The sequence below is a fragment of the Haemorhous mexicanus genome, chromosome 21 (assembly GCF_027477595.1).
Source record: "Haemorhous mexicanus isolate bHaeMex1 chromosome 21, bHaeMex1.pri, whole genome shotgun sequence".
Taxonomy (NCBI): Eukaryota; Metazoa; Chordata; class Aves; order Passeriformes; family Fringillidae; genus Haemorhous; species Haemorhous mexicanus.
The window spans coordinates 10067294-10092919 of record NC_082361.1 but is presented as its reverse complement, the minus strand read 5'-3'; the positions used below and the strand labels follow the sequence as shown (position 1 = coordinate 10092919).

At 57.9% G+C, this 25626-nt stretch overlaps 4 protein-coding genes across 4 annotated transcripts; 3 read left to right on the top strand and 1 right to left on the bottom strand.

Moving 5' to 3' along the window:
• Positions 1–16: 16 nt before the first annotated feature.
• POLE3 (DNA polymerase epsilon 3, accessory subunit) lies at positions 17–3969 on the top strand. Its single transcript, XM_059865124.1, has 5 exons — positions 17–64; positions 236–311; positions 955–1040; positions 1706–1824; positions 2300–3969. Exons 2-5 carry the CDS (start codon positions 246–248, stop codon positions 2458–2460), a joined length of 432 nt encoding a protein of 143 aa, XP_059721107.1. The 5' UTR covers positions 17–64; positions 236–245; the 3' UTR covers positions 2461–3969.
• A 1064-nt stretch (positions 3970–5033) lies between these two features.
• On the top strand, positions 5034–12862 carry ALAD (aminolevulinate dehydratase). The gene is made up of 12 exons (XM_059865217.1): positions 5034–5094; positions 8340–8481; positions 8644–8694; positions 9399–9495; positions 9828–9963; positions 10372–10455; positions 10633–10721; positions 11016–11071; positions 11726–11813; positions 12290–12376; positions 12500–12629; positions 12709–12862. The coding sequence occupies exons 2-12, from the start codon at positions 8369–8371 to the stop codon at positions 12780–12782; spliced, it is 1005 nt and encodes a 334-aa protein (XP_059721200.1). The 5' UTR covers positions 5034–5094; positions 8340–8368; the 3' UTR covers positions 12783–12862.
• Positions 12863–12954: 92 nt separating this feature from the next.
• HDHD3 (haloacid dehalogenase like hydrolase domain containing 3) lies at positions 12955–14324 on the top strand. Its single transcript, XM_059865122.1, has one exon. It carries the CDS (start codon positions 13456–13458, stop codon positions 14170–14172), a length of 717 nt encoding a protein of 238 aa, XP_059721105.1. The 5' UTR covers positions 12955–13455; the 3' UTR covers positions 14173–14324.
• A 1307-nt stretch (positions 14325–15631) lies between these two features.
• On the bottom strand, positions 15632–25076 carry BSPRY (B-box and SPRY domain containing). The gene is made up of 6 exons (XM_059865121.1): positions 24983–25076; positions 24273–24371; positions 23131–23361; positions 21536–21561; positions 20311–20435; positions 15632–16254 (listed from the first exon to the last, which is right to left on the bottom strand). The coding sequence occupies exons 1-6, from the start codon at positions 25004–25006 to the stop codon at positions 15725–15727; spliced, it is 1035 nt and encodes a 344-aa protein (XP_059721104.1). The 5' UTR covers positions 25007–25076; the 3' UTR covers positions 15632–15724.
• Between the last annotated feature and the right edge of the window lie 550 nt (positions 25077–25626).

Below are 25626 nucleotides of genomic sequence, written 5' to 3'. Positions count from 1 at the left end.
GCCGTGTGGGCCGGACCGCGGTGCGCGCCGGGAGCGGGCGGGGCGGCGGCGGAGCGCGGGCTGGGTACGGCCGGGCCGGGTCGGGCCGGGAGCGCCGTGTCCTGAGGGGATCCCGCCGTGTCCCACCGCGATCCCCCTGTTCTGAGGGGGTCCCGCCTTGTCCCGCTGGGATCCCGCCGTGTCCCGCCGGGATCCCGGCCATCCCCGCGCCCCTGACTCCGCGTTTGCCTTGCAGGAGGCCCAGGATGGCGGAGAGACCGGAGGACCTGAACCTGCCCAACGCCGTCATCACCCGCATCATCAAGGAGGCGGTGGGTGCCGGGCCCCGCGGCCCAGCGGAGCGGGGCATCTGGAGATCCCGGTCCCGGGAGATCCCGGCCCCGGAGATCCCGGCCTTTGGCCCGTGCCGTGTCCCCGCCCGCGGGGTTCTGCCCTGGGCTGTCCCCCTGGGGCACCGGGGCTGCGGCCCTCACTGCAGCGTCCCAAGGGATGCAGCTGCACCGGTGCCGCTCACAGCAGTGCAGCTCCTGCAGTGGCACTGTGAGAACCAGGCCCCCTAAAACTTCAGCACACAAGTCCATGTCTATATAAAAATCCAGAATAATTCCCAGTGGTTAATTTAGTTCGTTTGGTCTGGAGCTATGAGGTGTTGCTGAGTGGGTCTGGGCTTGGCAGGCATGTCAGGAGCTGGGCAGTCACAGGATGAGTTACCTGCAGACAGTGGCCAGACCCCAAATGCCAGAGTCGCTGGGCTTCTGCTCAGCTCCGTGCCTTTGAGGCACACATTCCTACTGCCCTTGGCTTCTAGCTGGGAGCAGAGCTCCTGTGAGAGCAACCCCAGAGCAGTTCCCAGTTCTTCTGAGCCCTCTGAGTGCCTTAACAAACTGACACTTGAATTATGTGAGTTTAAGTCATTTTTAGCAGCTGCTGATAAAAGTTGGATTTGTTTTTCAGCTCCCTGATGGAGTCAATATTTCCAAAGAAGCCCGGAGCGCGATCTCCCGAGCAGCGAGTGTGTTTGTGCTGTATGCAACATCATGGTAAGGACTTGGTGCGGCAGTCACTGGGGCACTTGATTAATTAATTCATCTCTGCTGGCCTGGGGACTCTTTCCCAGTGTTGGTTTTCTATATTGCCTGTTAATATAAATAAACCAGTCTGCCAGGCTGCAGCAGGTGGGCTTGGACTGCCCAGAGCAGCCCATGGGAAGGTAGCTGGGCTCTGGACACAGCCATGTCCCAAAAAGAGGGGTCCCAAACTGCCATTAACCTTAGAGTGTGGCTGCAGAGCCTTCCTGGCAAAAGCAGGAGCACTTGACTCACTTCCAGGCTCTTCCCCATGAAGCTGTGTTAGGGCAAGAGCTGCCACAGAGGACTCACTCACATTTTTGGGGTGGTTTGGCATATTCTCTGCAGGCAGTCACTTCTCTAGTGTCAGGTGTTTCTCGGGCTGTGTGGAACTGTCACAGCCAAGGTTCAGGCTTTTTCCTTCTCCTGCTTGTAGAAAAAGTCTGTGCAGGCAGAAACTAACACTGTGAGAAAGCACAGACAGCCAGTGTAAACAAAAATGTCTCAAACATCCTTTAGTAAATGATAAAAAAACCTAAATGTTTAGGGGATGGCTTTTTTTAAGTTGCTTATGGCTTTAATAAACAAGATGGAATTGCTAACAGTTCCAGATTACCTCTCTTTTTGGTTCTGCCTAGTGCAAATAACTTTGCCATGAAGGGGAAGAGAAAAACCCTGAATGCTGGGGATGTGCTCTCTGCCATGGAGGAGATGGAGTTCCAGAGATTCGTGGCCCCTCTGAAGGAATCCCTGGAAGGTACTGTGCTCCATGGGTGTCCAGGGACTCTGAGAGGCACCGAGTCCTGTTTTCCTTCAAGGCTGGACAAGCAACACTTATTGCCTGTCTTGTTTCTCTTCTCTTTGCCCAGCATCCTACACTGCAGTTTGCCTGGGGAGTAACTAATGTGCAACCTTAACGGGACTGGGATAACATTATTGCACAACTGATGAGGATTGAGAAAGTCTCATCTGCTCTCACTCCCCTATTATGTTATCTAAGGAAAGCCGTAGGTGCTGCCTGTAAATGTGACCTCCTGCATCCTTTTCAGCATTTTTCTGCTGAAATTTAACCTGATTTCCTATGGAGCTGCTCAGCACAGCTCAGCTCGTAGGGTGAGTTGTGCTCTGAGTTCCCTGCTCCCCTCCAAAGCCGGGAGAGCAAGTGGATGTTGGACCTCAGCCACTGACCTGTCCATGCCAGCGCCAAGCCCTCACTGTTCCCTCTCCTCCAGTTTACAGGCGGGAGCAGAAAGGAAAGAAAGAGGCCAGGAAAGATAAAGACAAGAAGGCAGACTCGGAAGAGCAAGATAAGAGCCGAGAGGAGGACAATGATGACGATGATGAGAGGATGGAGGAGGAAGAACAAAACGATGAGGAAGAAGTGGACAACTGAGCTGGCTCATGGGCAGGGGGCTGGGGTGTGCTCAGAGGGATGTAAACACTGTAAATCGACCTTGCTACATCCCCTGGAGTATCCATTAGAGCTTTGCACTGCCCCTCTGTGGCCTGTCCCTTTTGGCCTGTAATTAGTACATCAAGGACTGTGCTGAAGCTTTTCCGTGGCAGGGTGGCTCCTCCCTGTGCCTGGGGGGCTTTGGCCCTCCCCAGGCTCTGGGCAGGCACTTCCTGGGCTTTTGATGCTGGGTTGGCTCTGAAAGAGAGGAAAAAAGAACTGGTGGGTGCTCAGTGCAGAAACTGGCCAGGAGAACATGAGACTCTTGAATATGAGGGGCTGAATCTAGTAGATCATTCAGAGATCACTTCTGGGGTGTAGAATGTAGGTGATGATGTCCAGAGGCTTGGGAGCTGCACACTGGAGCTTTTGATCCAGTTGAGTTGTTCTTTTCCCTTTGTTTCCTTGCATCCTGGCTGTGCCTTCTCTCCCTGCTGTACTGTGACAGTGACACTGTGTCCAGCCTCAGCAGTAGCACAAGGTGGCTGTACAGGGACCACGAGTTCACTCACTGACTCAACCAAACTAACCCAAATCCAAAAAACACACAGTGCTGACGGGTAAACTGTACACTGACAGTGTCTTTGAGAGCCCTGAGAGACAAAGAGGAGACTGATTCAAAATCTGAAGCACAAGGAGGGGCTCAGATGAGGAGCAGGGCTGAAAACAGGTGCCTTTGTGCAGTGCTGGGGGTGTGACAGGTCAGTGTCACACTGGGAGGCTGGTGGTCTCACCTGACCCCTGCAGCAGCAGCTCCTGCAGCAAGGTGAGATGTGCTAGAACAGAGTGGTGAATTGTGGTTGTCTTTTCCCCTTTTCCCAGTTGGGATGGGTTAATTCCATCCAAGCTCCCTCTGCAGTCTTTGCTGGTCATTCCAGGGATGCCTCTGGGAGGGCAGCAGGGCCGGGGTGTGCCCACCCAGGGGGCCCATGTGGTTTCACAGAAGGCCCCTGCAGGAAGGAAGGGTTGACAGAAGCTCTTGGTATCCCTTGTGCTAGTGTAGGTTTGTGCTTTTCCACTTGAACTCTTAGTTCTGATGCCTTTCTCCCTCAGGAAGTTTTAGATACATTTAAAAACCCCAGGTTTTGATGATGTGCAGTTTTAAAATAGCACTTGTGAGGAATTCTGGATCCTTTCCACCAAAAAATGGCGGCAGCTACCCACAAAAACCACGCTGGCTTCCTGCTTTTCTGGCTGGCTGGATTTTCACAGGCACACAAGCCCAGCTTCTGAAAAGAACTGAACCAACACAGATTTTCTACTGTCTAGTTTCTGCTGGCATTCAGTCGGGCTGTGGAAAGCCTGAGCTGATGATGTGTTCCTCACATTTCTGATAAACACCCACCTTCCAGCTCTTTTCCTCTCTTTTTTTTTTTCCTCTTCAGCACATATCTGGGGTGCATATTCTGGAAGGGAATGAGATCTAAATAAAAAGCCAGATTTTTTTTTTACAGAAATGGGAGTCTCATATTTTGGTCAGTTATAAAATGAGCAGGTTGTGGTTGCATAAGTGGGATGGGAGCAGGAAATGCTCTGGGAAATGGTGTCTGGAGCAGCTGACATGGGGGAAGATGAGGGGAGGATGAAGGCTGCGGCAACGTGGCCTCAGTGTGAGAGGAGGGAGGGACTGTGGAAAGAAGGAGGGGATTTCCAGGTCACTGATGTTTGCTGGAGGAAGGAGCTGTCAGCTCCCCCTCACTCCAGGGAGAGGTTCCAGGCTGGGGGGAAGATCCAGGATCTGGATCCAGGGTTTCTGCACTGGAGCAAGCCAGGGAATGATGCTTTGGTGGGGGAGCTGCAGAATGTCCGGCACTAAACCTGATCCTGGCCTCTCCCCTGCTCTGAGAAACCAAGGCAGGGGTCTGGGCTTCCCCCAGCACCCCAAAGCCCAGCTCCAGGTGCCTCTGCAACACCCCAAACCCTGCCCCACACCACCACAGCCTCTCAGCTATGCTCCTTAAACCAAACAATGCAGCACTCCAAACCCTCACAGCAGCCCAATGCCCTGCCCCAGCCACTCCAGAATCCTAAAACCTGGCTCCAGGTCATCCCACAGCACCCTAGAACTGGACTGCATAGACCTCCAGCACCCCAAAACCCTGCTCCATGTTCCCCTCAGCACTCCAAAACCTGTCTCTGGGTCCTGCAGCACTCCAGAGCTTTGCTCCCGCCTCCATGAACCCCCAAAACCTGCCTTCTGGCCCCCCAGCACCCCAAAGCCCTGCTCCATGCCCCCCAGAACCCCAGAATCTGGCTCTGAGTCCCCCTGCAGCACCCCCAAACTTGGCTCCAGGCGCCCCTACAGCACCCTGGAACTGGATTGCTTGGCCCCAGCACCCAGAGCCTGCCCCCGCAGCACCCCGAGGCAGTGCCCCGTGTCCCCCCGGGCCCATCCCTGCTGCAGACCCCAAATCCCTACTCCGCCATCGCTCCCATTCCCCCGCGCCGCCTTTCCCGCGCTCCGCCGCGAGACTTCCCGCCAGCCCCTCCGCGCGGGGCGGGGCTATGCTGATTATGGGCGTGGTTATGTAAATCGAGGACACTGTCGCACGGCTGGAGCGGACGCGTCGGTCGGTGAGTGCCGGGACCGGGACCGGGAATCGAACGGGGAGCGGGGCTGGGAGCGGGCACCGGAGCTGGGGCCGGGGCGTCCGCCCCTCCTCCGGTCCCCGACCTCGGCCCCTTGCAGGGCTGCCGGAGAATGACTCCAGGGAGGGGGCCCGGCCGGGCTTGGGTGCTGGCAGGAAGGGCAGCCCCGGGTAACGCAGCAAGGACAGCCCGGGTTTTGCTCAGTTTTGCTCGGTTTTTGCTCGGTAACCGTGACAACGGTGGGGGACGCGCCGAGCAGCGTGTGATGTTGCGAGCTGGTGTCGGTACTGAGCTCCCGCTTGTCCTGGGGTGTTATTCCAGACCCCTGAGCATCCCCGTTCTCATCCTGGAGCAGGAAACCTGCCCTAACAGCTTGACCTTCTTAGGTAGCTCTTAATTAACCCTGTAAAAGCTTGACCTTCGTTAGTGGCTGTTAATTAACCCACAGCTCCGTTGTCTGCCGGGGGAGCTCCACTTTCCTAGAACACCCCGGCCCGTCCCTAGCTGGAATTTTGGGAGCCTGCATGTCCCTGGGATTTAGCTAAATGGTTGCGATGATGTCTGAGGCCACGTGTGCTTGGGTGTCCTGAAATGCTGGGACACCTCTTGCTGCCAAGATGAGGCGAGACGAGGGAACGAACTCTCCCAGCTCGTGGGGAGCTGTCGGGAGCCGGAGCAGCGCCGGGTCTGCTTCCAGCCCGTCCCGAGCATTGTCCGGCCGGTGCCGGTACCGAGGGCCGGCGTGTGCCGGGTTCTCCGTTGAGAAGTCGCTTCCCGTCCCTCGAGAGCAGCGAGGCACCCGGGCAGTGCCGCGGGCACCGGCTGGGCACAGCTGCGGGTTTGGGTGCTGCGGCTTTGAACCGGTCCCAGTGGAAAGAGCAAAGGTGAAGCCACTGTGCTGCCGACCTGTCCTTGACCTCCTCCGATGTGCCCGGAGCAAAGAGCTTTAGAAAGTCAGGTCTGAGCCCTGAATGCTGGGGAAAGGTTAATTTGCTCTGCCGGGATGTCGGGAGGAGCAGCCCCACCCCAGGGCGGCGCAATGCCCCCATGGCACACTCCTGCAGCCTCGCTCCACGGCCCTGCCCTCCTTCCCCGCCGTCCCCGGCTGTGCCACCCCGGTGCCCTCGTCCCGCCGGGTGCCCTGCATGAGCAGCAGCTTGTCCTGGCCGTGGGGCTGGGAAGGAGGACCCGGCCCAGCAGCCTGGGACCCACCCGTGCCGCTCTTATCTTGGCACTGCAATCCCGCCCGGTCCGTCTCCTCCTCCTCCGGAGCGCGGTTTCGGGAGCTGTGGCCTCTATCTGTCCCATCCAGTCAGGTGCTGCTGGTCCCACCCGGCCCCCTCCCCTCCCTCTGGTGGGATTAACTGTTTAAAGCATTTTTTGGATTCTCGAGGTGGGTTTTGTTCACTGAGCCCTTTGTTTGCCATTGCCTGGAGCCCTGCCTGGAGCCAGGCGCCTGCTGGAGCTGCCAGCTCCGTTCACCCGAGGCCTGTCCCCTTTCCCTGGAGCAAGGCCTGGGGCAGCAGCGTTCCAAGCGCTAAAAATGGCTTGCCAGGGATGTCATGACGCTGCCAGGTTCTTGTCAGCTGCTCTGCATCCCCCATGAGCACCACCTGATGTTTTTATTGGGGTTTTTATACATGTAAGCCTGTAACCAAGAGGGACTTTTCCTCATCCCCAAGCAGAAGCGATTCCTTGGGGTATGAGAGGCTCAATTCCAGCCCTGGACTGAATACAATTCCCCTTTGTTCCAAGTGTCCTGTGCACTGGGGTGCTCTGACAGAGTTTGGCTCCATATTAGAACATCTTAAGGGTCTTGAGTGTGTAAAATAGGTGAAACACTTTATATTAAAGGTTTTCCAGAAGAACTGAGCCATCACCCAGCTCTGTTACTGGCTGGTGTCGTGGGTTCTGGTGTAAAACTTTGTCCCCCGGATTCTGTGTTGGGAGCTGGAGCTGTGCCTCCAGGGGGACTCTGATCCCACTCTGTTCTCTGGAGAGAGTTTGGATGCAGGCTGAGGGTCAGAGAGGTTTACTGCCTGGGGAGTCCCTCCTGGGATGGACCATGGCTGCTCCATCTCCCTAGGGAAGCCCTGCTCTGCCCAGGACACTCACAGGAATCCACCTGCTCTTTCAGAATCTCATCTCAGCTCTGCTCCTGCCCATCTCCCTCAAGCTCAGCTCCCAAAACCCCAAGCTCTTCAGCAGAAACTGAGCTTTGTCTCCCAGGGCACCCGAGCTCCTCTGCACAGCGCGTTCAGGGGATGTGGCCCTGTGTGAGCAGCCAGCAGTCCTTGGAGCTGCTCTGCACAAACAATCCCTTGTTGTGGTCGTGCTGCTGCTCCTCTGCACTGCAGCCAAACACCTCGTCCCCGGAGAGCTCCCTTCCCACGGCCCCTTCCATCACATCCACCAGCAGCATGGTGGTGGGAATTGAGCCCTCATGGAAATGTAATTCTTAATGGGCTGATCACAGAATTATTACTAGATCTGCTAGAGAGTAAAACATTGCTACAGAAGAACCTTCAGCCATGAGATAGCTAATGATGGATTTATGTGTAAGTTTTGTTACCTCTGAAATCAGTTTTGCCCAACTCCGTGGTTTTCTTTATCCAGCAGTAAGTGGCCACTGGAGTTGTTTAACTGCAAGAGAGAACTTTAGAGCCCTGGATGGTCCCATGCCTCCAGTGCCCCTGGAGGTGCCCCTCTTCTGTAACTGCACCTTCACACTGCAGCCATAAATATGTGGTGCTACATAGAATAATGGAATTATTTGGGTTGGAAGGGACCTTAAAGATCACACAGAGCAGCTCTGTAGGATACACAACCTATATACATACACAACCACAATTTCTCAGCACTAAGGAAAAGTAAAATGAATGAAGAATGACCCTCTTGGGGCTCAGGGAAAGGAACCTGCAAGGGTGAACGTGATTCTGCTGGGGGAGATTGTCAGTGGCTGGAAATGGAGGTTTCATACACAGAGCTGGGAGGTTTGTGGGGAGGAGTCACTGATGCCCCTGTTAATGGGAAGTGCTGTGACTGCTGATGGGGATCCTGCAGCACCCACGGTGCCTGGGGTAGGTGGGGTGGAGCTGCCTGGGCTACAGCTCATGGCCTGGCATGGGACAGGGTCAGTCCTGCAGGGGCTGCCTGGATCCCAGCCCCCCCTCACATGTGCCAAGAGCAGCAGCTCACCAGGGCCCTGCTGGTTTGTTTTGGTGTTTCAGAGTCTCCTTCCCTGACAGCAGAGCCCACCATGCAGGCAGATTCCGTTCTCCACAGCGGCTACTTCCACCCCGTGCTGCGCTCCTGGCAGTGCACGGCCACCACCTTCGATGCCTCCAACCTCATCTACCCCATCTTTGTGACGTGAGTGAGCCCCAGCTCTCAGGGGAGGGATGGACCTGGCTGAGCCCATCCCTGTACCCCCTGAGCTCTCAAATAGGTGCAGAGCTCCTGTGGACAAGTCTGGGTGAGAGGCTTCCGTCTCCCACTGAGTGCTCATGTCTCTGTCCCATCCACCTCCCACAGTGACAGCCCTGATGCCGTGGAGCAAATTCCCAGCCTTCCTGGACAAGCCAGGTATGAATCCAGCCCCCCAGTCACTGCTGTGCCCTGTGTCTGGGGAGGGTTCATTTATGCCCTGAGCATGAGCCAGGGGGAGGCTTCCAACCCTCTGGTTCCTGCTTTGGAGATCTCTCAGCATCAGGCAAAGTGGGAATGTTCATCCACTAAGGGAGTGGAGGGAATCATGCAGGGAATGCTGGAAAAGTGTCAGTGCTGGGAGGAACAGCACCAGGGACTGGCTGTGTCCCAGAGCACTCCCAGGCTGTGTGGGCTGGGCACACAGGGAGGCTGGAAGGGTTTCCAGCAGCAGCCAGAAAACCTCTGCAAGGACGTGGGATCTGGTCCTGCACTGGATCCCACGGATGTGAGTGGACTGGCAGCTCCCCTCTGCATCTGCTGCATGTTCCCAGGGCTTTAGGCAGGAGTGCTGCGATGGGGAAGGGAGCTGGAGCTGCACCAGGGACACCAAGATAAGGGATCCAAGGGCAGGGTATGCCCATCCCTCCAGAGCAGTGTCCCTGCCGGGCAGATAGCACTCCTGGAGCCCCGGATAAGGGCTCAGATTGTTCCTCCCAGTGTTCAGGCAACACCTCCCCTGTACCTCCAGCCACTGCCTGGAGATGCTGGATTGCTCACAGGGCAGCATCCCAGTCCCAGTGCAGTTGTCCCCATGGGGCAGGTCTGGGTGCCTGGCAGCTGCTTCCCTTTACCCTGCTCAGGTATGGAGTGAACAAGCTGGAGGGGATGCTGCGGCCCCTTGTCGAAGACGGCCTCAAGTGTGTGCTCATCTTTGGAGTGCCCAGCAAGGTCCACAAGGTCAGTGCATGGGTGTGGAGGTGCTGGGAAAGCCACAGGGCTGTCAGAGCAATGGGAGGCTGGGTGAGGGGTGGTCTCCTGATCAAACAGGAGCAGTTCAGGGTCTCTGATATGATAGGATATTGCAGTGACACCCAGAAAGTCCCCAGAGCTCTGCAGGTGGCCCCAAAACCTGCCCTAGCTGCCCATCACCCTTTTCCCTCAGTGGGGTCCCACCATCCAGCCTTACAGGGTCCCACAGTTCAGGAAATACTTCCTGGGCAGAGCTGCTGCCACAGAGGAGACAGTGGGATGTGTCAGCTGTGCATGCTGAGGTGTTTGTGTGCTCACAGGATGAGAGAGGCTCTGCTGCTGATGCTGAGGGCACTCCTGCCATCCAGGCCATCAGGAAGATCCACTCCACCTTCCCGGAGCTGCTGATTGCCTGCGATGTCTGCCTGTGCCCTTACACCTCGCACGGGCACTGTGGTGAGTGGGGGCCTCTGAGCCTTCTGCCTCTGGGAGCCTCTGGGATTTGCCATTTTCTGCTGAGGGTCTGGCCAGATCCTGCTACAAGACTTGGCTTCCCTGTACTGCTGTAGTTGAGCCTGGGTGATCTCTCCTGGGTTTTGACCACAGGGTGGGAGGCATGGGTGGTTCAGACCCTCCATCAGGCCCCTGAGTCTGAGCACCCTTCCGTGTCCCCTATCTCTGCCTTCCCTGGAGCAACCACGTGCTGTGTCCAGTCCCCAGCAGGGTCCTGGTCCTTATCCATCTCCCTTGACACATCAAGTTCCCTACTGCTGCTCTGAGCATCTCCTCAGCTTGTCCCCAGAGCCACACTCCCCTGGGGACTGAGCTGTCCCTCCACTGTGTAACCCCACGTTTGTCTCCCAGGTATCCTGCGTGAGGATGGCACCATCCAGAACGAGCTCAGCTGCCAGCGGCTGGCCGAGGTGGCGCTGGCTTATGCCAAAGCAGGTGGGGAGCCCGGACAGTGACACCCCAGTTTGGCTCTCACAGAGCTATCTCTCTCTGCTTTGAGCAGACTCAAAAGCAGACTGGGCCTGGCTCTAACTGGGAGTGCTCCTCTGCACTGTCCAGGCAGCACCTGAGCCTCCAGTGTTCCCAACATCCCTGTGCTGTCTGTCCCTGCAGGCTGCCACATCGTGGCCCCCTCGGACATGATGGACGGGCGCATTGCAGCCATAAAGCAGGCACTGATCTCCAACGACCTGGGCAACAAGGTGAGCCAGGGGCCTGTGTGTGCCACAGGCACAAGCCACCTCCATGGGAGGCTGCAGCACAGCGGGACAGGGCAAGTGGCAGGAGGGGCAAAGCTCCCCTTGGTACCACGGGCATTGCCCTGCCCCGGCACACGCAGGAGGGGAATGTCCTTCACTGGAGGGGAATGCCCAGGCGTGGTGAGGTGCCACATGTCTGGCAGGGGAGGGTAAGGCTGTGGGAGGGAATGTCTCCTGTCCCAGCACTGGGATGTGGCCCTGAGCTCCCAGCCCTCACAGCCCCTCTCTGCCCTGCAGGTCTCGGTGATGAGCTACAGTGCCAAGTTTGCTTCATGCTTCTACGGCCCCTTCAGGTGGGTCTGTCCCCAGCCAGGTATGCCCAGCTGGGGCCAGGCTGGCTGGGAGTGCATTCCCAGGGAGTCACTTGGGAGAGGGGCTTGCTCAGAGCCTGGGCTGCACATGGGGCCACACTGGTCATTTTTCAGCACCCTACTTCTACTTCTCCATGCAAAAAGGACTTGCCCAGAAGAGGCTGGCTGGCAGCAAGGTCACTGAAGGGTGATCTTCCATCCCAACCCTTGACCTCCTCGGGTGCTGGTGGCAAGGCAGGCAGAGGGAGCTGCCTGCAGCTTCCAAGAGAAGTCAGCAGTCAGTGCTGCCCCACAGGGTGACTTCAGGGGCAAGCTTCAGCTGAGCCAGCTGTTAGACCTTGTCCCAAGAACAGCCTGACCCCGGCAGGGTATCTCCAAGGAATCTACCTTGGAAAAGAGCCTGACATAATTTTACGCAGACTCTGGGCATGAGGGAGGCAGTGGGTGTTGAAACAGCTCCCAGGGCCAGCCTGGGCCTGTAGGACGTCCCAGAGCAATCCCTGGGTGCTGAACTGCAGTGCCCCCTTGCTCTGGCTCAGTGGCTCAGATGCTTGTCCTGGCCTGTCCTCGTGTTTCTGGAGCTGTAGGAGGTGGGAGGCAAGGGTTCCTCACCCCCTGCCCTCTGCCCCTCTGCAGGGATGCGGCGCTGTCCAAACCTGCCTTTGGGGACCGGCGCTGTTACCAGCTGCCCCCGGGTGCCCGCGGGCTGGCCGTGCGCGCTGTGGTGAGTGTGGGTGGGACCCCCAGTGGGGTGAGTGTGGGCTGTGGGGTGGGACCCCCAGTGGGGTGAGTGTGGGCTGTGGGGTTATGGCTGTGGGGTGGGACACCCTCACATAGGGCCTGGGTGATTGCACCCCACAGGGCATGCAGCGAGCAAGAGGTTGGGAGGCAAATGGTCAATGGTGTTTCCCCTTCCACGAGCCAAAGAAACTCGAGGCCCACCAGCCTGGCAGAGCTGGTCCCAGTGTGTGCCCGAGGGCTGTGCACTGTGCAGTGCATGTCCCCATGCCCTGCTTGGCTTGGTGCAGGAACACAAAGCCATCAGCTCTCCCCAGGCCCCACATGTGTGGCAAGGGGAGCACCAGCCACCTTGGCTATGAGGGGCTCACAGCATCCTGTGATCCCTCCTGGGGAAAACCACCACGGCTCCAAACTCCTGGGCAAAAACAAGCTGTTCTTGTCCCTGCGCTGCCGTGGCAGGACCGGGACGTGCGGGAGGGCGCAGACATGCTGATGGTGAAACCAGGGATGCCCTACCTGGACCTCGTGAGGGACGTCAAGGCTCGGGTGAGGACCTGCGGGGCAGGGAGGGCTCTGGGTAGGGGCTCTGGGTTCTGTGTGCGGGGACGGGCGCTGGAGCGCCGGGGGTGTGCGGGCCGGGCTGTCCCCGATGCTGACCCGCTCCCGCAGCACCCCACGCACCCGCTGGCCGTGTACCACGTCTCGGGGGAGTTCGCCATGCTGTGGCACGGGGCACAGGCCGGCGCCTTCAGCCTGGAGGCGGCGGTGCAGGAGGCGATCACGGCCTTCAGGCGCGCAGGTGAGGCTGCGACCCCCGTGTCCCCCCTCCCTATCCCCCGTGTCCCACCGGGTGGCAGGAGCGTCTCGTCTCTCCGCAGGTGCCGACATCATCATCACCTACTTCACACCGCAGCTGCTGCGCTGGCTGCGGGAGGCGGCGGGCCGGCACTGAGTGCGGTCATTGCGGCCGGGGCGCGTTCTCCGGGATGGGAGGGAATTCCGGGAGGGGCGGGAATTCTGGGAGGGGCGGGAATTCTGGGAGGGGCGGGTTCTCCGGGAGGGGCGGGTTCTCCGGGAGGGGCGGGAATTCCGGGAGGGGCGGGAATTCCGGGAGGGGCGGGTTCTCCGGCAGGGGCGGGTTCTCCGGCAGGGGCGGCCCTTCCGGGCAGCGGCGCAGGTGGGCCCCGGCACTGCGCGCCCCCCCAGCCCGCAGCCCCCGCGCACCGGGAGCTCGGCCCGGTGAGCGCTGGCACCGCCCCGCACCTCTGGGACCCGCGGGGACACCCTGAGCCTGCACCTGCGTTCCAGCGGTGCTCCCGACCCCGACGCCCTCCCCAGACACCCCGGCCGTGCCCCTGACCCCCAACCCCGGTGCCCCAGCTCGCCCCGTCTGTGGCACCCACGTGGGGAGTGTCACTGCCCCGGCCTGGCAGACTTTGCCCCGGCACTCGGAGCAGGGTTTACCCTCCCTGCCGCGTCTCCGTGATGACCCCAGAGGGGCCCTGAGCCCCGCCGGAGGGACACCGACGCTCATACTGGGGTGGACAAAAGGCTGGGGTGCCCGCAGCCCTCGGATGTGAGTGGCAGCGCGGGGCTCGGCAGTGTCCCCGGGCGCTGCCGAGGCCATGCTCAGGCTGCGCCTGCTGACGTGGGACGTGAAGGACACGCTGCTGCGGCTGCGGCAGCCCGTGGGCCAGAGCTATGCGGCCGAGGCCCGGGCCCAGGGGCTGCAGGTGCAGCCCGAGGCTCTGGGGCGCTCCTTCCGGGAGGTGTACGGAGCCCAGAGCCGGCGCTTCCCCAACTACGGCCACGGCCAGGGGCTCAGCTCCCGGCAGTGGTGGCTGGATGTTGTCAAACAGAGCTTCAGGCTCTCGGGCGTGCAGGACGAGGCAGCCCTGACGAAGCTGGCAGAGAAGCTCTACCGCGACTACTGCAGCTCCAACACCTGGGAGGTGCTGCCGGGAGCCGCCGAGACCCTGAGCCGGTGCCGCCAGCTCGGCTTCCGCATGGGAGTCGTGTCCAACTTCGACAACCGGCTGGAAGCCATCCTCTCGCAGTGCAACCTGCGGCACTACTTCGAGTTCGTGCTCACCTCCGAGGCCGCGGGCTTCGCCAAGCCGGACGGGAGGATCTTCGAGCAGGCGCTGCGGCTCGGCGGGGCCCGCCCCGAGCAGGCGGCTCACGTCGGGGATGACTACAGCCGGGATTACCGGGCGGCCCGGGCCGCGGGCATGCACAGCTTCCTGCTGCGGGTGGCCGGGCAGGGCGAGGGGCCGGAGGTGCCCCCCGAGCACGTCCTGCCCACGCTCAGCCACCTCCTGGCTCGTATCGAGAAGGAGTAGCTGCGGTTCGGAGGGGTCCAGTGCTGTGCCAGTGCTGAACTGTCCTGCCATGAGATTTCTTGCTGCCAGGTGGGCAGGGAAGAGCAGCAAGTCTGAGCTGCCTATGGAGCAGGAGGAGTGTTCATGCAATAAAACATTTCTGATGCCCAGCAGTGGAGCAGATGTGTTTCATGGCTCTAAAAACACCACAGAAGAAGGTCAGCTGTGGTGTCTTCCCCTAGCAGGGCTGGGACTGGCTCACTGCAGAGGTTCATTCTGGGAGGCAGAGACTGAGGTTTATCCCTTCTCACTCACCCCGGCAACAGGCCTATACGTCCACGAGTGCAAGTGGTGGCCCTGTCCCAGGGAAGGTTTGCCCACACAGAGCACCCAGGATACCCCTGCCCAGGCCCTGCACCCTCAGGGTACCCCAGCTTTGCCACCTCACCAACATCCCCCCCTTCCCAACAGTGGTAGGCAGGCAGGAGGTGCCTGCAGGCCTCCTGCTGTGGGCAAACCAGCTTGGAGCTGGGCAATTTCACTTAATGAACTGCCAATTAACAAACTTTACTGATTTAGGTAGTGAGAAATAATGATAACCCTTTAAAGATTATTTTGAACCCCTTTCTCTGGCTCAACTCCAGGCCTACACCTCTCCTTCCTCCCTGCCTGCTGCCATCAGCTCCCCATGTTTGCACCATGTTACACTCAAACCCCACTGCCTTGGGACACTCAGTTTTGGTTTCTTTCTGATGGTCTTTGCTTGTTCCTCTGCCTGGACACGGCCACAGCCCCTCAGCACTGCCCCTCTCCCAGCATGGTTCCCCCACAGGGGACAGCCCCCTGTGCTGTCCCTGCTCTGCAATGGGGTAGCTCCTCCCAAAAGCACCTCCAGCTGCGTCCCAGTCAGGGAATCACAGAATCATTTAAGTTGGAAAAGACCTTTAGGATGGAGTCCAGCTGTTCCCTCAACACTGCCTAGGCCACCATGAAACCATGTCCTCAAGTGCCACATCCACAATGCCTTTTAAACCCCTCCAGGGCTGGTGACTCCATCGCTGCCTTGGGCAGCCTGTGCCAGGGCCTGACCACCCTTCCAGTGAAGGAATTTTCTCCATGATCCAACCTAAACCTCTCCTGGCACAACTTGAAGCCATTTCCTCTTGTCCTTTCAGCATTGCTTGGGAGCAGAGCCTGACCCCCCCCCACCCCAGCTCCACCCTCCTGCCAAGTTGTAGAGCACACTGTGTCCCTTTCCACAGGCCTCCTCCCTGCCATTTCTCCATACATATCTCTCACTATTTCTCCTCTTTTTTTCCAGCCCACCAGCAGACTGGAAAGCTGCCTTTGGTGGGGCAGAAATCACACAATTCACCTAGGAGCAGCTGGCCCAGGCAGGCAATCCCAGACCCCTCAGCCCAGCACAGAGTGTAGGCTCTGGGACAAGAGGAAAGTTGCAGAGAACACACGAGGACAGGTGTAGTGTGAAGGCAGGTGTTGTCTGAAGGGCCCTGGACACAGCCCACAGCTCTGCCCGGGCTCCCTTCCCCCAGGCACTGCAGAGCACACACAGTCACACACGGCCGAGCGAGATGCTCTGGTGTGCCACAGCAAACACAGGGAACACGGGCTCCAGGAAGGCCTGGCGGTGGGAGAAGAGGATGGTGCAGGAGTCAGGGTCGTAGAAGAGCAGCTCCCCCCCTGCAAAGTCCAGCAGGACCCCGATCTCTGCCGGGGCCTTGATCAGCTCCACGGGCTGGGGCTGCCCCGCGTGCAGGAACCGGAATTCTTTATCGTAGCGTGAGAACACCCAGGAGGCAGCGTTGAAGCCCAGGCGGCCTTCGTTGGCAGAGCCCTTCCTGGGCACGGAGCTGTAGCAAACCCCCAGCTTGTAGGCACAGCTCTGCTCCACGCTGACCTTCCAGGCACACACCCCCGAGTGGAAAGGTGCAGTGGCCATAGCGTTGGGCCAGTGGTCAAACCGCTCGGGGCAGCCCGAGTCCACCTTTGCTTTCTTGGGGCTGAAGGTCAGGGTTCTCTTGTCTTCTGACAGGCTGAGGTGGGGGCTCAGGGTTTTCTCATCGATGTGAATCTCCTGTGAGCCTGCAAGAGAAGCCACACGATGAGCACTGACGCAGTGGCCACCACCTGAACCACCTGAGGTAGTCATGGCTGTGAGAACCACAAGCACAACCACCCTCTCCTCACACACCGCTCCTGGGGCCCCTCTGCTCCCCAGGGTGACAATGCTGGGGGCTCAGGCTGGGTGCCACAGCTTCTCCTCTCAGCCAGGGCCAGAACAAGGCAGAGATTCACCAAAGCCCAGACTCACCAGACATGTCTCCACCTTGCACTAAAGGCCCTGGTCATTTTCCTCTGACCCTGGCCTGACTCCCCACAGAACAGAACTTAGCAGGTTTGGCTCACCCTACTTTTGGGAGAGATCCAAACCTAGTTCCTGTCCTTTCCCACCCCCACAGTGGGTGAGCAGGACCTGGCTGCTCCTCCCCCAGCCAGGGAAGCCAAGAACCTGGCAAGACTGGGAGGGCTGTGTGCAGAAAACCTGCAAAGCTGGAAAAACAGGACTGGAGAGGGCCGGGCAGGGAAATCTCTTTCCTGCTACAAAGCCCAAAGCCCCAGGTGTTGATCAACCTACCCTGAGGTGCTGGGAGCCGCACAGGGAGCTGGCACCAGGCTTAGAGCTGAGCATGGCTGTGACTGGACCTGGCTTAGCTGTTAATTAAGAGGGTGCCCAGCTGCACAAACCCAGCCAGTACCAGCCCAGGGTGGTCAGAGGACACAGCACCCTCTGTCTACACCACTTCAAAATCATGGAATCAAAGGACTGTCAAAGTTGGAAAAGATCTCTAAGATCATGGTACCCTGCCCTGGCTGCATGCTTTCCCCTGAGACCCCTCTGTGGGTCTGCAGGCTGTGGAACTGCAGAAGTGTGTCCCTCAGTCCCTAAACTGGTGAAGCAGGGGTGAGGCTGATGCCCAGCGGACTCATCTGCTCCTGAGGAGACCCAGTTCCTGCCAGCAGTGCCCCTCCTTGCCCTGCCTTCCCCCACCCTCACTTTATTCATTTTAGGTCTTAAACCACCATGGAATCAGGGCTGGAGGGGTGACTCAGTGGCTCTGCCATCCCTGACAGCAGCTCTACCCTATCATGCCAGTGCCAGCCATTGCTCAACACCCTCTGCTCAGCATCCAGACCACAGCACGATGAGCCCTTCAAGAACCAAAGGATGACCTCAACAGGGTCATCCCAGAGCCCAGACCTGATCCAGGATCCAGGTCAGAATCCCTCTAGCAGCAAACTGCACCCAGCAGCAGCAATGCTCCAGGGCTCCCTCAGGCTGCACCTGCCCAGGTGCTCCCTGGCAGATGAACAGAGGCTGAATTATCCCTTTGCAAATCAGTGCCATGCACCTGTGCATGTTAGGGAGGAGTTATGGCAAGCAAGAGTGAGCCCAAAAAGGAGCTGAAGCCAGCAGCACTTCCTTCAGCAGGAGCTGCCAGCCTCATTCATCTGATGATTTCCCCACACAGCAGCCAAAGCTGAGCTCTCCACAGGGCTCTGGGGCTGCCCACGCTGCTGCTGTGCAGGGCGGCTTTCCAGGAAGCCAAAGCTGCTCTGAATTCATAGAAAACGCAGCAGTACCAGACTTTATCTTCCTCTGGCAGAAGGAGGGCACTAAACCTCCTGTTGTGCCACACACAGCTGACCTAGGGCTGCATCCTGGTGATCCATGTGGAGAAACACCACCCCAGTGACACCCACACTGCTCTGCTGTGGAGCTGCAGTTCCAGGGGAGCATCTGAGGGAGGGGAAGTGCTGGCAAAATAACAGCACAGTAATTCAGATCAGCACATTTTGCCCTTCACACAAGTGTTTTGTCATGATTAAAGCTGGATTTTCATACATACTTCTGATGAATGATTCCACTGGGAATTCATCTCGCCCCCAAATCTATTTTCTCTGTGTCCTGTATCCATCAGGGTGGCCTTGGGACATGAGGGATACTGGGACAATAAATTCCCATGGTTAACAGCTCTGGGAAGCACATTTGTGTGAGCTGCAGCACATCTGGATGCTTTTAAAAATCCAGGTTCCCATGAACTGAGATCCCTCCCAAAATGATGCCAGGAGATTTACATCATCTTGTGGTGCAAGGAAGAAGCTGCCAACCCCACACAGAAGTGATACAGGAAGCTGGATGCCAGGTGAAGGCATCAAAGGAATCATGTTTATCTTTGAGAGTGAAAAAGAGGCCCTTTTGCAGCTGCTTTCCAAGTATTTTAGAGGTTATGGAGTGAGCCATCAAGGCTTGGAATTTTCTGTTTTCAAGCAAATAAACAAGAAAGCCACCTGCTCACCTGCCTTTGGGAGAAGGGACCACAGAGTGACACTTCACATTACTGTGTCTTAAGGCAAGCTCAGACCACTGCTGTTAATATTAAATCTCTAAGGCTTGGTCCAGAGTGGCCTGGGGACGGAGGAGATCCACAAGGATACACCAGGCATCCTCAGAATGCAGTAATGACATGTGAAATGTAACCACACACTCAAAAAAACCCAAAGAGAATTAAATTCCCGTGTAATAAGTGCATCAGCACACCCACTGCAAGAATCAAATGCCCTAAAGTCATTACATTTCACAAGGATACTGTTGGGAAAGGAATCCTTACAAAAATTCTGTCACAGCAAAGAAAATTAGGGAAAGGCTTCTGCTTGACTCCACAGCTCTGAACATTGAGAACCTGCTGCACTGATTCTTTCAGGAAGAATTTCTTCACTGAATGGGCTGTTAAATACTGGAAGGGACTGCCCAGGGAGGTGGTGGAATGACCATCCCTGGCGGGGTCCAAGGCACAACTGGACCTGGCAGTCAGTGTTCTGGGCTGGGTGACAAGAAGGTGATCACAAGTTGGATTGGATGGTCTTAGAGATCTTTTCCAACCTGAACAATTCTGGGATTCTGTGACACTGCCCATGCACCACTGCAGGGACTGGCACAGAATCACAGAGTGATTTGGCCTGGAAGGGACCCTAAAGATCACCTAGTCCCAACCCCCTGCAGGGACACTTTCCTCAACTGCCAGCACTCACAGATCCCAAAGAGGGAAATGAATCACAAAAGGAGAGCAACACCAGAGTTTGCAGTAGATAAACACATGATGGTAGTGCTTGATAGGCATAGACTCTCAAGCTAATACTTAAAACCATGAGAGCAATAAAAGCCTGTAGTGAAGACTTTGGAGATGGGTCTGGAAACAGGGAAAAACTGGAAACAGCTCATCAGAATCACAGCAAGATGAGCAGAAATCAGAACTTGTACAGCAGCTTTGGGAAAACCACCCTAGGGATTGTTCACAAGCCAAATTACAAAGGATATTGCCATCTCTGAGAAACAAAAAAAGCATTTGAAATACTCTAACAACAGACTGAAACCAGAGTAAAAGCAAACATTTCACAACCAGCCATTCAAGCACATCACAGCCAGAGGAAAAATGTCTTTCCCTGCTTAACACAGGCAGCACCAACCAGGTAAACCAGTCCCAGAGCCTGTCAGTGGCCTGGCAAATGCCTCCAGTGCAGCCTCAGCTGTACAGCAGGGACTGAGCCAGAGCACAAACACCTCTAGAACCACCAGCTCGTGCAAGCCACAACCTCAGCCTGTGATCAGAACACTGCTCCATCTACTCACTATCCCCTGCACTGGACAGTATCACAGACACCCCCCAGAAGAAATCACCCTCTCCAAGTCCCCAGCAGCCCAATGCTAAACGTTTTGAACAGAGATTTCTGTGACAGAGATTCCCACAGCAGCATCAGCTTCACTGCTGTCCCCCAGAGACTCAGGAAACAGCAAAAGAAACCACACAACATTAAAGCCACAGAGCTGATAAAACACACAATCTTTTCAAACTCCAGCTCTTCCCTGAGCCACAACTGCTTGGAGCCACCCCCTACATCTCCCACAGCTGCTGCTGCCTCCCTGAATGGGCTCCAAGAAACAAGCAGGGGCTGGGAGAGCAGAGGGGCAGGACACAGCATGAGGAAGTTCGGACACAGCATGAGGGTGTTTCTCTGGGCACAACACGAGTGAGGGTGCAGGAATCCCTGGAGCATGAGAGATCTGAGCAAGACACTGACCTGTGAGACAGCAGAGCACAGCACAGGCCCACAGTCGATGCAGCAGTGGACTCTGAACACAGCTCTGATTAAAGTTTAACTTCAGGGACTCCTGTGGCTCCAAGATTCCCTCCGCCACCTCCGTCCTAGCAAAGGAAAACAGGAGTTGTTTCAAAATACAATGATTTATTGTGCTGGGAGGTGTTTAAAAGATTACAAGGAGGTACGGCAGAGGTTAAAGAGGAGTTCTGGCTGCAGAAAGACCACAGCAGGGCTGTCTGGGCCAGCTCTCACCCTGAGTGATATTTTTGGTTGGCTCTGCTTACAGTTCCTGGTGAAAGGGCTGCAGTGTTGTAAAACACATCCCAGCAGCCTGAGTCAACAGCTCCTCACTCAGCAGACACAGGGTAAATAAACGTGTCTCAGAGCGGCCATCAGGGTACCAGGGGAGCACAATGAACATGCAGAGAATCAGATTTCCCTCTCTTGCCAGAGCCCCAGAGTTTGGGCACAAAGATTTCACCCAGCACAGAGCCAGGGCTTTGCTGGCTCTGTGGCCTGCAGAACTTCTGGTTGTGAGGACAGGCTGTGGCACAGGCTGCTGGGGATGTGCTGGGGCATATTCCATACTCTCCACAGGCACAAATACCCCCACAGGCCCTCTGGGCAGCACAGTGCAGCCAGGGCCAGCACCCTCACAGCAGTCACAGAAATAAATGACTTAAATAAAATGAAATAGATTAAATAGAAGCACAGCCACCAAGGTGCTTCCTCAGGAAGGGCAGCCCAGTGTCAGTGACAGGGCTGTTGGGGACACTGGGACCTGCACCTGGCTCTCCCTGCCCAAGCAGAGCTGGGGAAATGCTGTGCCAGCCACCCCCTACATGGAGCACAGACCATCCCACCTGCCGCCAACAGCCTGGCACAGGCCTGCTCCATCCCCCAGCAAGCCCTGTGGTTTTCTAAGAAGCTGCAGAAATTCTCCCATAAGCAAGGGCTGCTGATCTGGGAAAGCACATGGAGCATCCCCAGGTGCAGCACAGGGAGCAGAGACAAGAGGCCACGCTGGCATCTCTGTGCTCTGTCCTCGTCCACAACAAAAGCAGCACGAGGGACAAAGGAGACGTCATGGGGTGCCTGAGTCATGGCACACAGCACAGGAGTTGTGGGGATGCAGGTGTGGAGCAGGAGCAGGGAAAGCTTGAAGCAGGGTCAGGGGAAGGACTAGGAGCAGCCAGGTACTGACCTCTCGAAGATCTCTTGTTCTGAACACTGGGGACAAGGAGAAAAAGAGTCATCAGAGCTTAAATCCCCACAGAAGACACCCCAAACACAGCAAGCCCAGGGCCTGGGGAGCAGCATTCCCCTTCCTGACCCAGAGAAGCCATTCCTCATCCCAACCCCAGCTCTGGGGAGCAGCAGGAGCATCCAACATCCATTTTCTTCAGCTGCAGCATTCCCAGCTCTGAAAATGAGTAGGAATGGCTGAAGGCAACGCATTGCACGTGTGGCTGGGACACTGTCTGCTGTTCCCTCTCTGTCCCCACCCCACTAGGGCAGGCTGCAGGAACAGCCTGTGCTCCCAGCAAACAACCCCAGGGCTTCCAGCAAAGGAGGGAGGCTGCAGAGGGACTAAGCCAAGAGTAAGGTGACCTCATGGTCAGTGCCATTTGTTTCTGTACCTGCTGGGCATGAGGCACTCTCAAGGTACACTAAAGTGATAAGAAAATACCTGATCCCTGCTCAAATCCAAGCAGTGCACTTAGCATGCCTTCAGCTTTCCTGTGGCATGGAATGTGTTGATTTCAGATAGGCACAAGGACCAACACTGACAGCCCAAGATGGAGAACACATGAACCCCTAATTCCCTTCCAAAAGGAGAAACTGAGGGTGTGGCTGCTCTCTGCCACAGGCAGCTGATGGATCCTGGTCTCCAACCTCTCCTCTTTATGGCGCAGCTACGGCCCAGCATACTGAGGTGCTGGGGCAGGACAGGAAGTGCCTTTCCCACCAAAGGAGCATCTGCCCTCTTTCCATGGGACTGGGTCTGTTTTCCAAGCCAAACTCTTGCTCCTCTCCTGACAAACTTACACATGGGAAGGAGAAGCTGAGCATGGTGGTGGCAAGGCAGAGGTCCTGCTCACATCTAAAACGAGAGGAATCACTTGGGTGAACCCAGATGATTCAATAACCAGAGAAGGAACTGAGCAAGGGGAAGCACAGGCTGCTTTGCACGGCAAATATCCCTAACAGTGCTAAGCCAGGCAACACAGGGGGCTTTCCAGAAGAGCTGCAGGTGTTTCCAAGGGTCAGTTTTGATTAAACTAGACACTAGAAAACTGGTGGCACAACTATTGTAAGAGCAGCTCACAACCCAGAGCTGTCCTGGCTGTCCAGCCTAAGGGCAACTACAAGCCCAGAGCTTGGAGACCTGAACCTGGGTAGTTCTGGATCTCATTGCAAGCAAGAGCAGGATCAGGCAGAGCAGATGCTCCAGGAACCACCGGGGCTTATTAGGGTCAGATCAAGGAGGTTCACTGAGCCAGACCTGCAAATGTCTGTAAATGGCCTGCCCAGAGAGGTGGTGGAGTCACCATCCCTGGATGTGTTTAAAAAAAGCCTGGATGTGGCACTGGGTGCCAGGGTTTAGTTGAGGTGTTAGGGCATGGGTTGGACTCGATGACCTTTAAGGTCTCTTCCAACCTGGTGATTCTGTGAATTCTTTACGTCCTGCCCACCTCTGCCTCCCTGCTGGCAGCACAGCACCTGCTGAACTCTGAATTTAAGTCCCATAACAAGAAGAGCAGGTCAGCTCTGGGCTGCCTGACCCACAGTACTCACCAGCAGGCCCTGGTCATCCAGGTTGGTGATCATGTCCACCAGGTAGGTGCGGAGGGCACCCAGCTTGTGCAGAGCCTCTGTCCAGTGCACCTGCTGGGTGAGGATGCTCTGGTGTGCCCGCTCCTCCTCGGCGTGCACCCTCTCCAGCAGCCGCTGCTCCTCGTTCTCACAGGCCTTCCCCACCAGGAGCAGCCTCTGCACCACCAGCTCCCGCGCTGCGCTGGCCGCGCTCTGCCACGCAAGGACACAGCAGGAGCATCAGCCCTGCCCCAGCCCCGAGAGGAGCCCCAGCTGCTTCTGCCCGTGCTCCTGGGGCTCAGCCATTGGTGCTACTCTGTAAACTGATCCCACAGGACCTGGCACCATACCAGTCCCAAACCTGCCCACTGCCTCCTCAGCCAGCCCCGGTACCTAAGCAACAACCTGCGAGGGACCAGAGTCCTGTCCCTCAGCAAATCTCCAGAGATTCACTGTGGGTGAGAAACAGGAGAACAGGCTGAGATAGCTGTGGGTGCTCAGCCTGAAGGAAAGTCACCAGGGAGAACTTACAGGCCCTTCCAGTGCCTAAAGGGGCTCCGGGACAGCTGGAAAGGGACTTGGGACAAGAGGAAATGGCTTCCCACTGCCAGAAGGCAGGGTTAGATGAGATATTGGGAAGAAATTTTCCTTGCAAGGGTGGTGAGGTGCACAGGGTGCCCAGAGAAGGTGTGGCTGCCCCTGGATTCCTGCAAGTGTCCAAGGCCCAGTTGGATGGAACTTAGAGCAACCTGGGATAGTGGGATGTGTCCCCGCCTATGGTAGATGGTTGGAACTGGGGGGGGGTCTTTAAGGTTCCTTCCAATCCAAACCAGTCCGAGATTCTATAGGCTATCACGGTCCTTTGTCCTCATCCTCAGTGACAGCAAGGAACAAATCAAATAAACCTAGGAATTCCAAGGCACTGATCCTAGTAGGATGCTTGATTGTTGTACACTCACACTATTGTCTGATCACATTTTCTAGGCAAATGAAGCAGGAATTCCCGGCACACCCTGGCATTCCATTTCCGCAGCTGCATCCCGACGTTTCCCCCCCCCGGGAGCTGAGCATCCCTTCCGGGAATGGCGAGCAGAGAGCAGGCAGGGCCAGCCCCCGGGACTCACCTGGACACCCTGGTCTTTGGCAGGCAGCACCTCGTCCACGTGCCGGGCGATGGCCGCGCTCTGCAGCTGGATCCGCTCGCAGCGCTCCACGAGCTTGTTCTGGGGCACGGAGCAGCGCGGTGATGGGTGCGCGGCTGGACGGGGCCCCGAGCCCCGGCAGCCACCCCACACCCACACCCACGCCCGCCCGGTCCCCTTCACCACCCCACAGAGAGCCCCCATCCCCACGGGGGAGCCCTGAACTGCCCCACACCCCACCAGGGCCCCACACCTGCCGGGAGCCCCTCGCAGAGCCTCCGTCCCCCTCCTTGGGTGGGCCCACACCCGCCAGGGGCTCCTTCAGAGCACCCAGCTCCCCATGGGAAGCACCGCGATGGCCCCACGCCCTGCCAGGGACCCCACACACCCCAGGGACCCCACACCCGGTCTGGGACCTCCACACCCTGCCAGGGACCCCCGCGGCCCCACACACCCCAGGGACCCCACAACCCGTCCTGCACCTCCACACCCCGTCAGGGACCCCTGTGGCCCCATACCGCCACCGGGACCACCACACCACCCCCAGGGACCCCCATATCTCCCCAGGGACGCTCATATCCACCCAGGAGTCCTTACACTCCCCGACACACCCGCCCGGACCCCCCGTCCCGCCGGAACTCCCCAGAGCCGCGCTCCCCTCAGCCGGCCCGGCCCGGGGTCCCACCGCTCACCCGCAGCCGCTCGGCCTGGGCCATGCTGTGCCCGCACCTGCCGCGGGGGCGGCAGCCCCGCCCGGCCGCGCTCGGCGCTCCCGGCTCGGCTCCGCCCCGGCCCGGCCCCGCCAGGAGCCGGCAGCGGGCGGCGGCACGGGCGGGACGGCGCCGGGGCCGCTGAGGGTGAGGGTGAGTGCGCGGCGGGGCCGGGCCGGGCCGCGGGGCTGCCCCAGCGCAGGGACGCGATTCTCCACAAACCTTTCCTCACAAATCTTCTCCGAGGGCTGCCCCGCCTCGCCCCTGCCAGCGGCACATGGCACTTGAGGGGCTCCCTCGGGATGCTCCCATCACAGGGACCTGGGATGCTCCCATTGAACCCCACAGGGCCACCCCCATCACAGGGACCCGGGGTGCTCCCACTGACCCTCAAAAGGCCACCCCCATCCATAGAAACCCAGGATGCTCCATTTAACCCCATCCACAGAGACCTGCCAGCACCACTGTGGGGTCACAGCCAGCTCCAGGAACCCATGATGTCCCCCATTCTCCCCAAAGCCAAACACCCTCCTCGAAGGGATGCTTATTCTCCCATGAGGATGGGGCAGCTCTGCTGGGCTCCCTGTGCTGCTGTTGTGGTTGTTGACATTCCTTATCCCAGGGCA

What these genes read in the sequence shown, in the direction of transcription:
- HDHD3 (XM_059865122.1), top strand. Translation starts at nt 13,456, where the DNA reads ATGCTCAGGCTGCGCCTGCTGACGTGGGACGTGAAGGACACGCTGCTG.
- BSPRY (XM_059865121.1), bottom strand. Translation starts at nt 25,006, where the DNA reads ATGGCCCAGGCCGAGCGGCTGCGG. An exon ending in CCCAGGCCGAGCGGCTGCGG is followed by an intron (nt 24,372 to 24,982) that starts GTGAGCGGTGGG and finishes TCCGTGCCCCAG; the next exon opens with AACAAGCTCGTGGAGCGCTG. An exon ending in TGGATGACCAGGGCCTGCTG is followed by an intron (nt 21,562 to 23,130) that starts GTGAGTACTGTG and finishes CCTTGTCCCCAG; the next exon opens with TGTTCAGAACAAGAGATCTT.
- ALAD (XM_059865217.1), top strand. Translation starts at nt 8,369, where the DNA reads ATGCAGGCAGATTCCGTTCTCCACAGCGGCTACTTCCACCCCGTGCTG. An exon ending in CCAACGACCTGGGCAACAAG is followed by an intron (nt 10,722 to 11,015) that starts GTGAGCCAGGGG and finishes TCTGCCCTGCAG; the next exon opens with GTCTCGGTGATGAGCTACAG. An exon ending in GGCTGGCCGTGCGCGCTGTG is followed by an intron (nt 11,814 to 12,289) that starts GTGAGTGTGGGT and finishes CTGCCGTGGCAG; the next exon opens with GACCGGGACGTGCGGGAGGG.
- POLE3 (XM_059865124.1), top strand. Translation starts at nt 246, where the DNA reads ATGGCGGAGAGACCGGAGGACCTGAACCTGCCCAACGCCGTCATCACC. An exon ending in CCCGCATCATCAAGGAGGCG is followed by an intron (nt 312 to 954) that starts GTGGGTGCCGGG and finishes TTTGTTTTTCAG; the next exon opens with CTCCCTGATGGAGTCAATAT. An exon ending in TCTGAAGGAATCCCTGGAAG is followed by an intron (nt 1,825 to 2,299) that starts GTACTGTGCTCC and finishes CCTCTCCTCCAG; the next exon opens with TTTACAGGCGGGAGCAGAAA.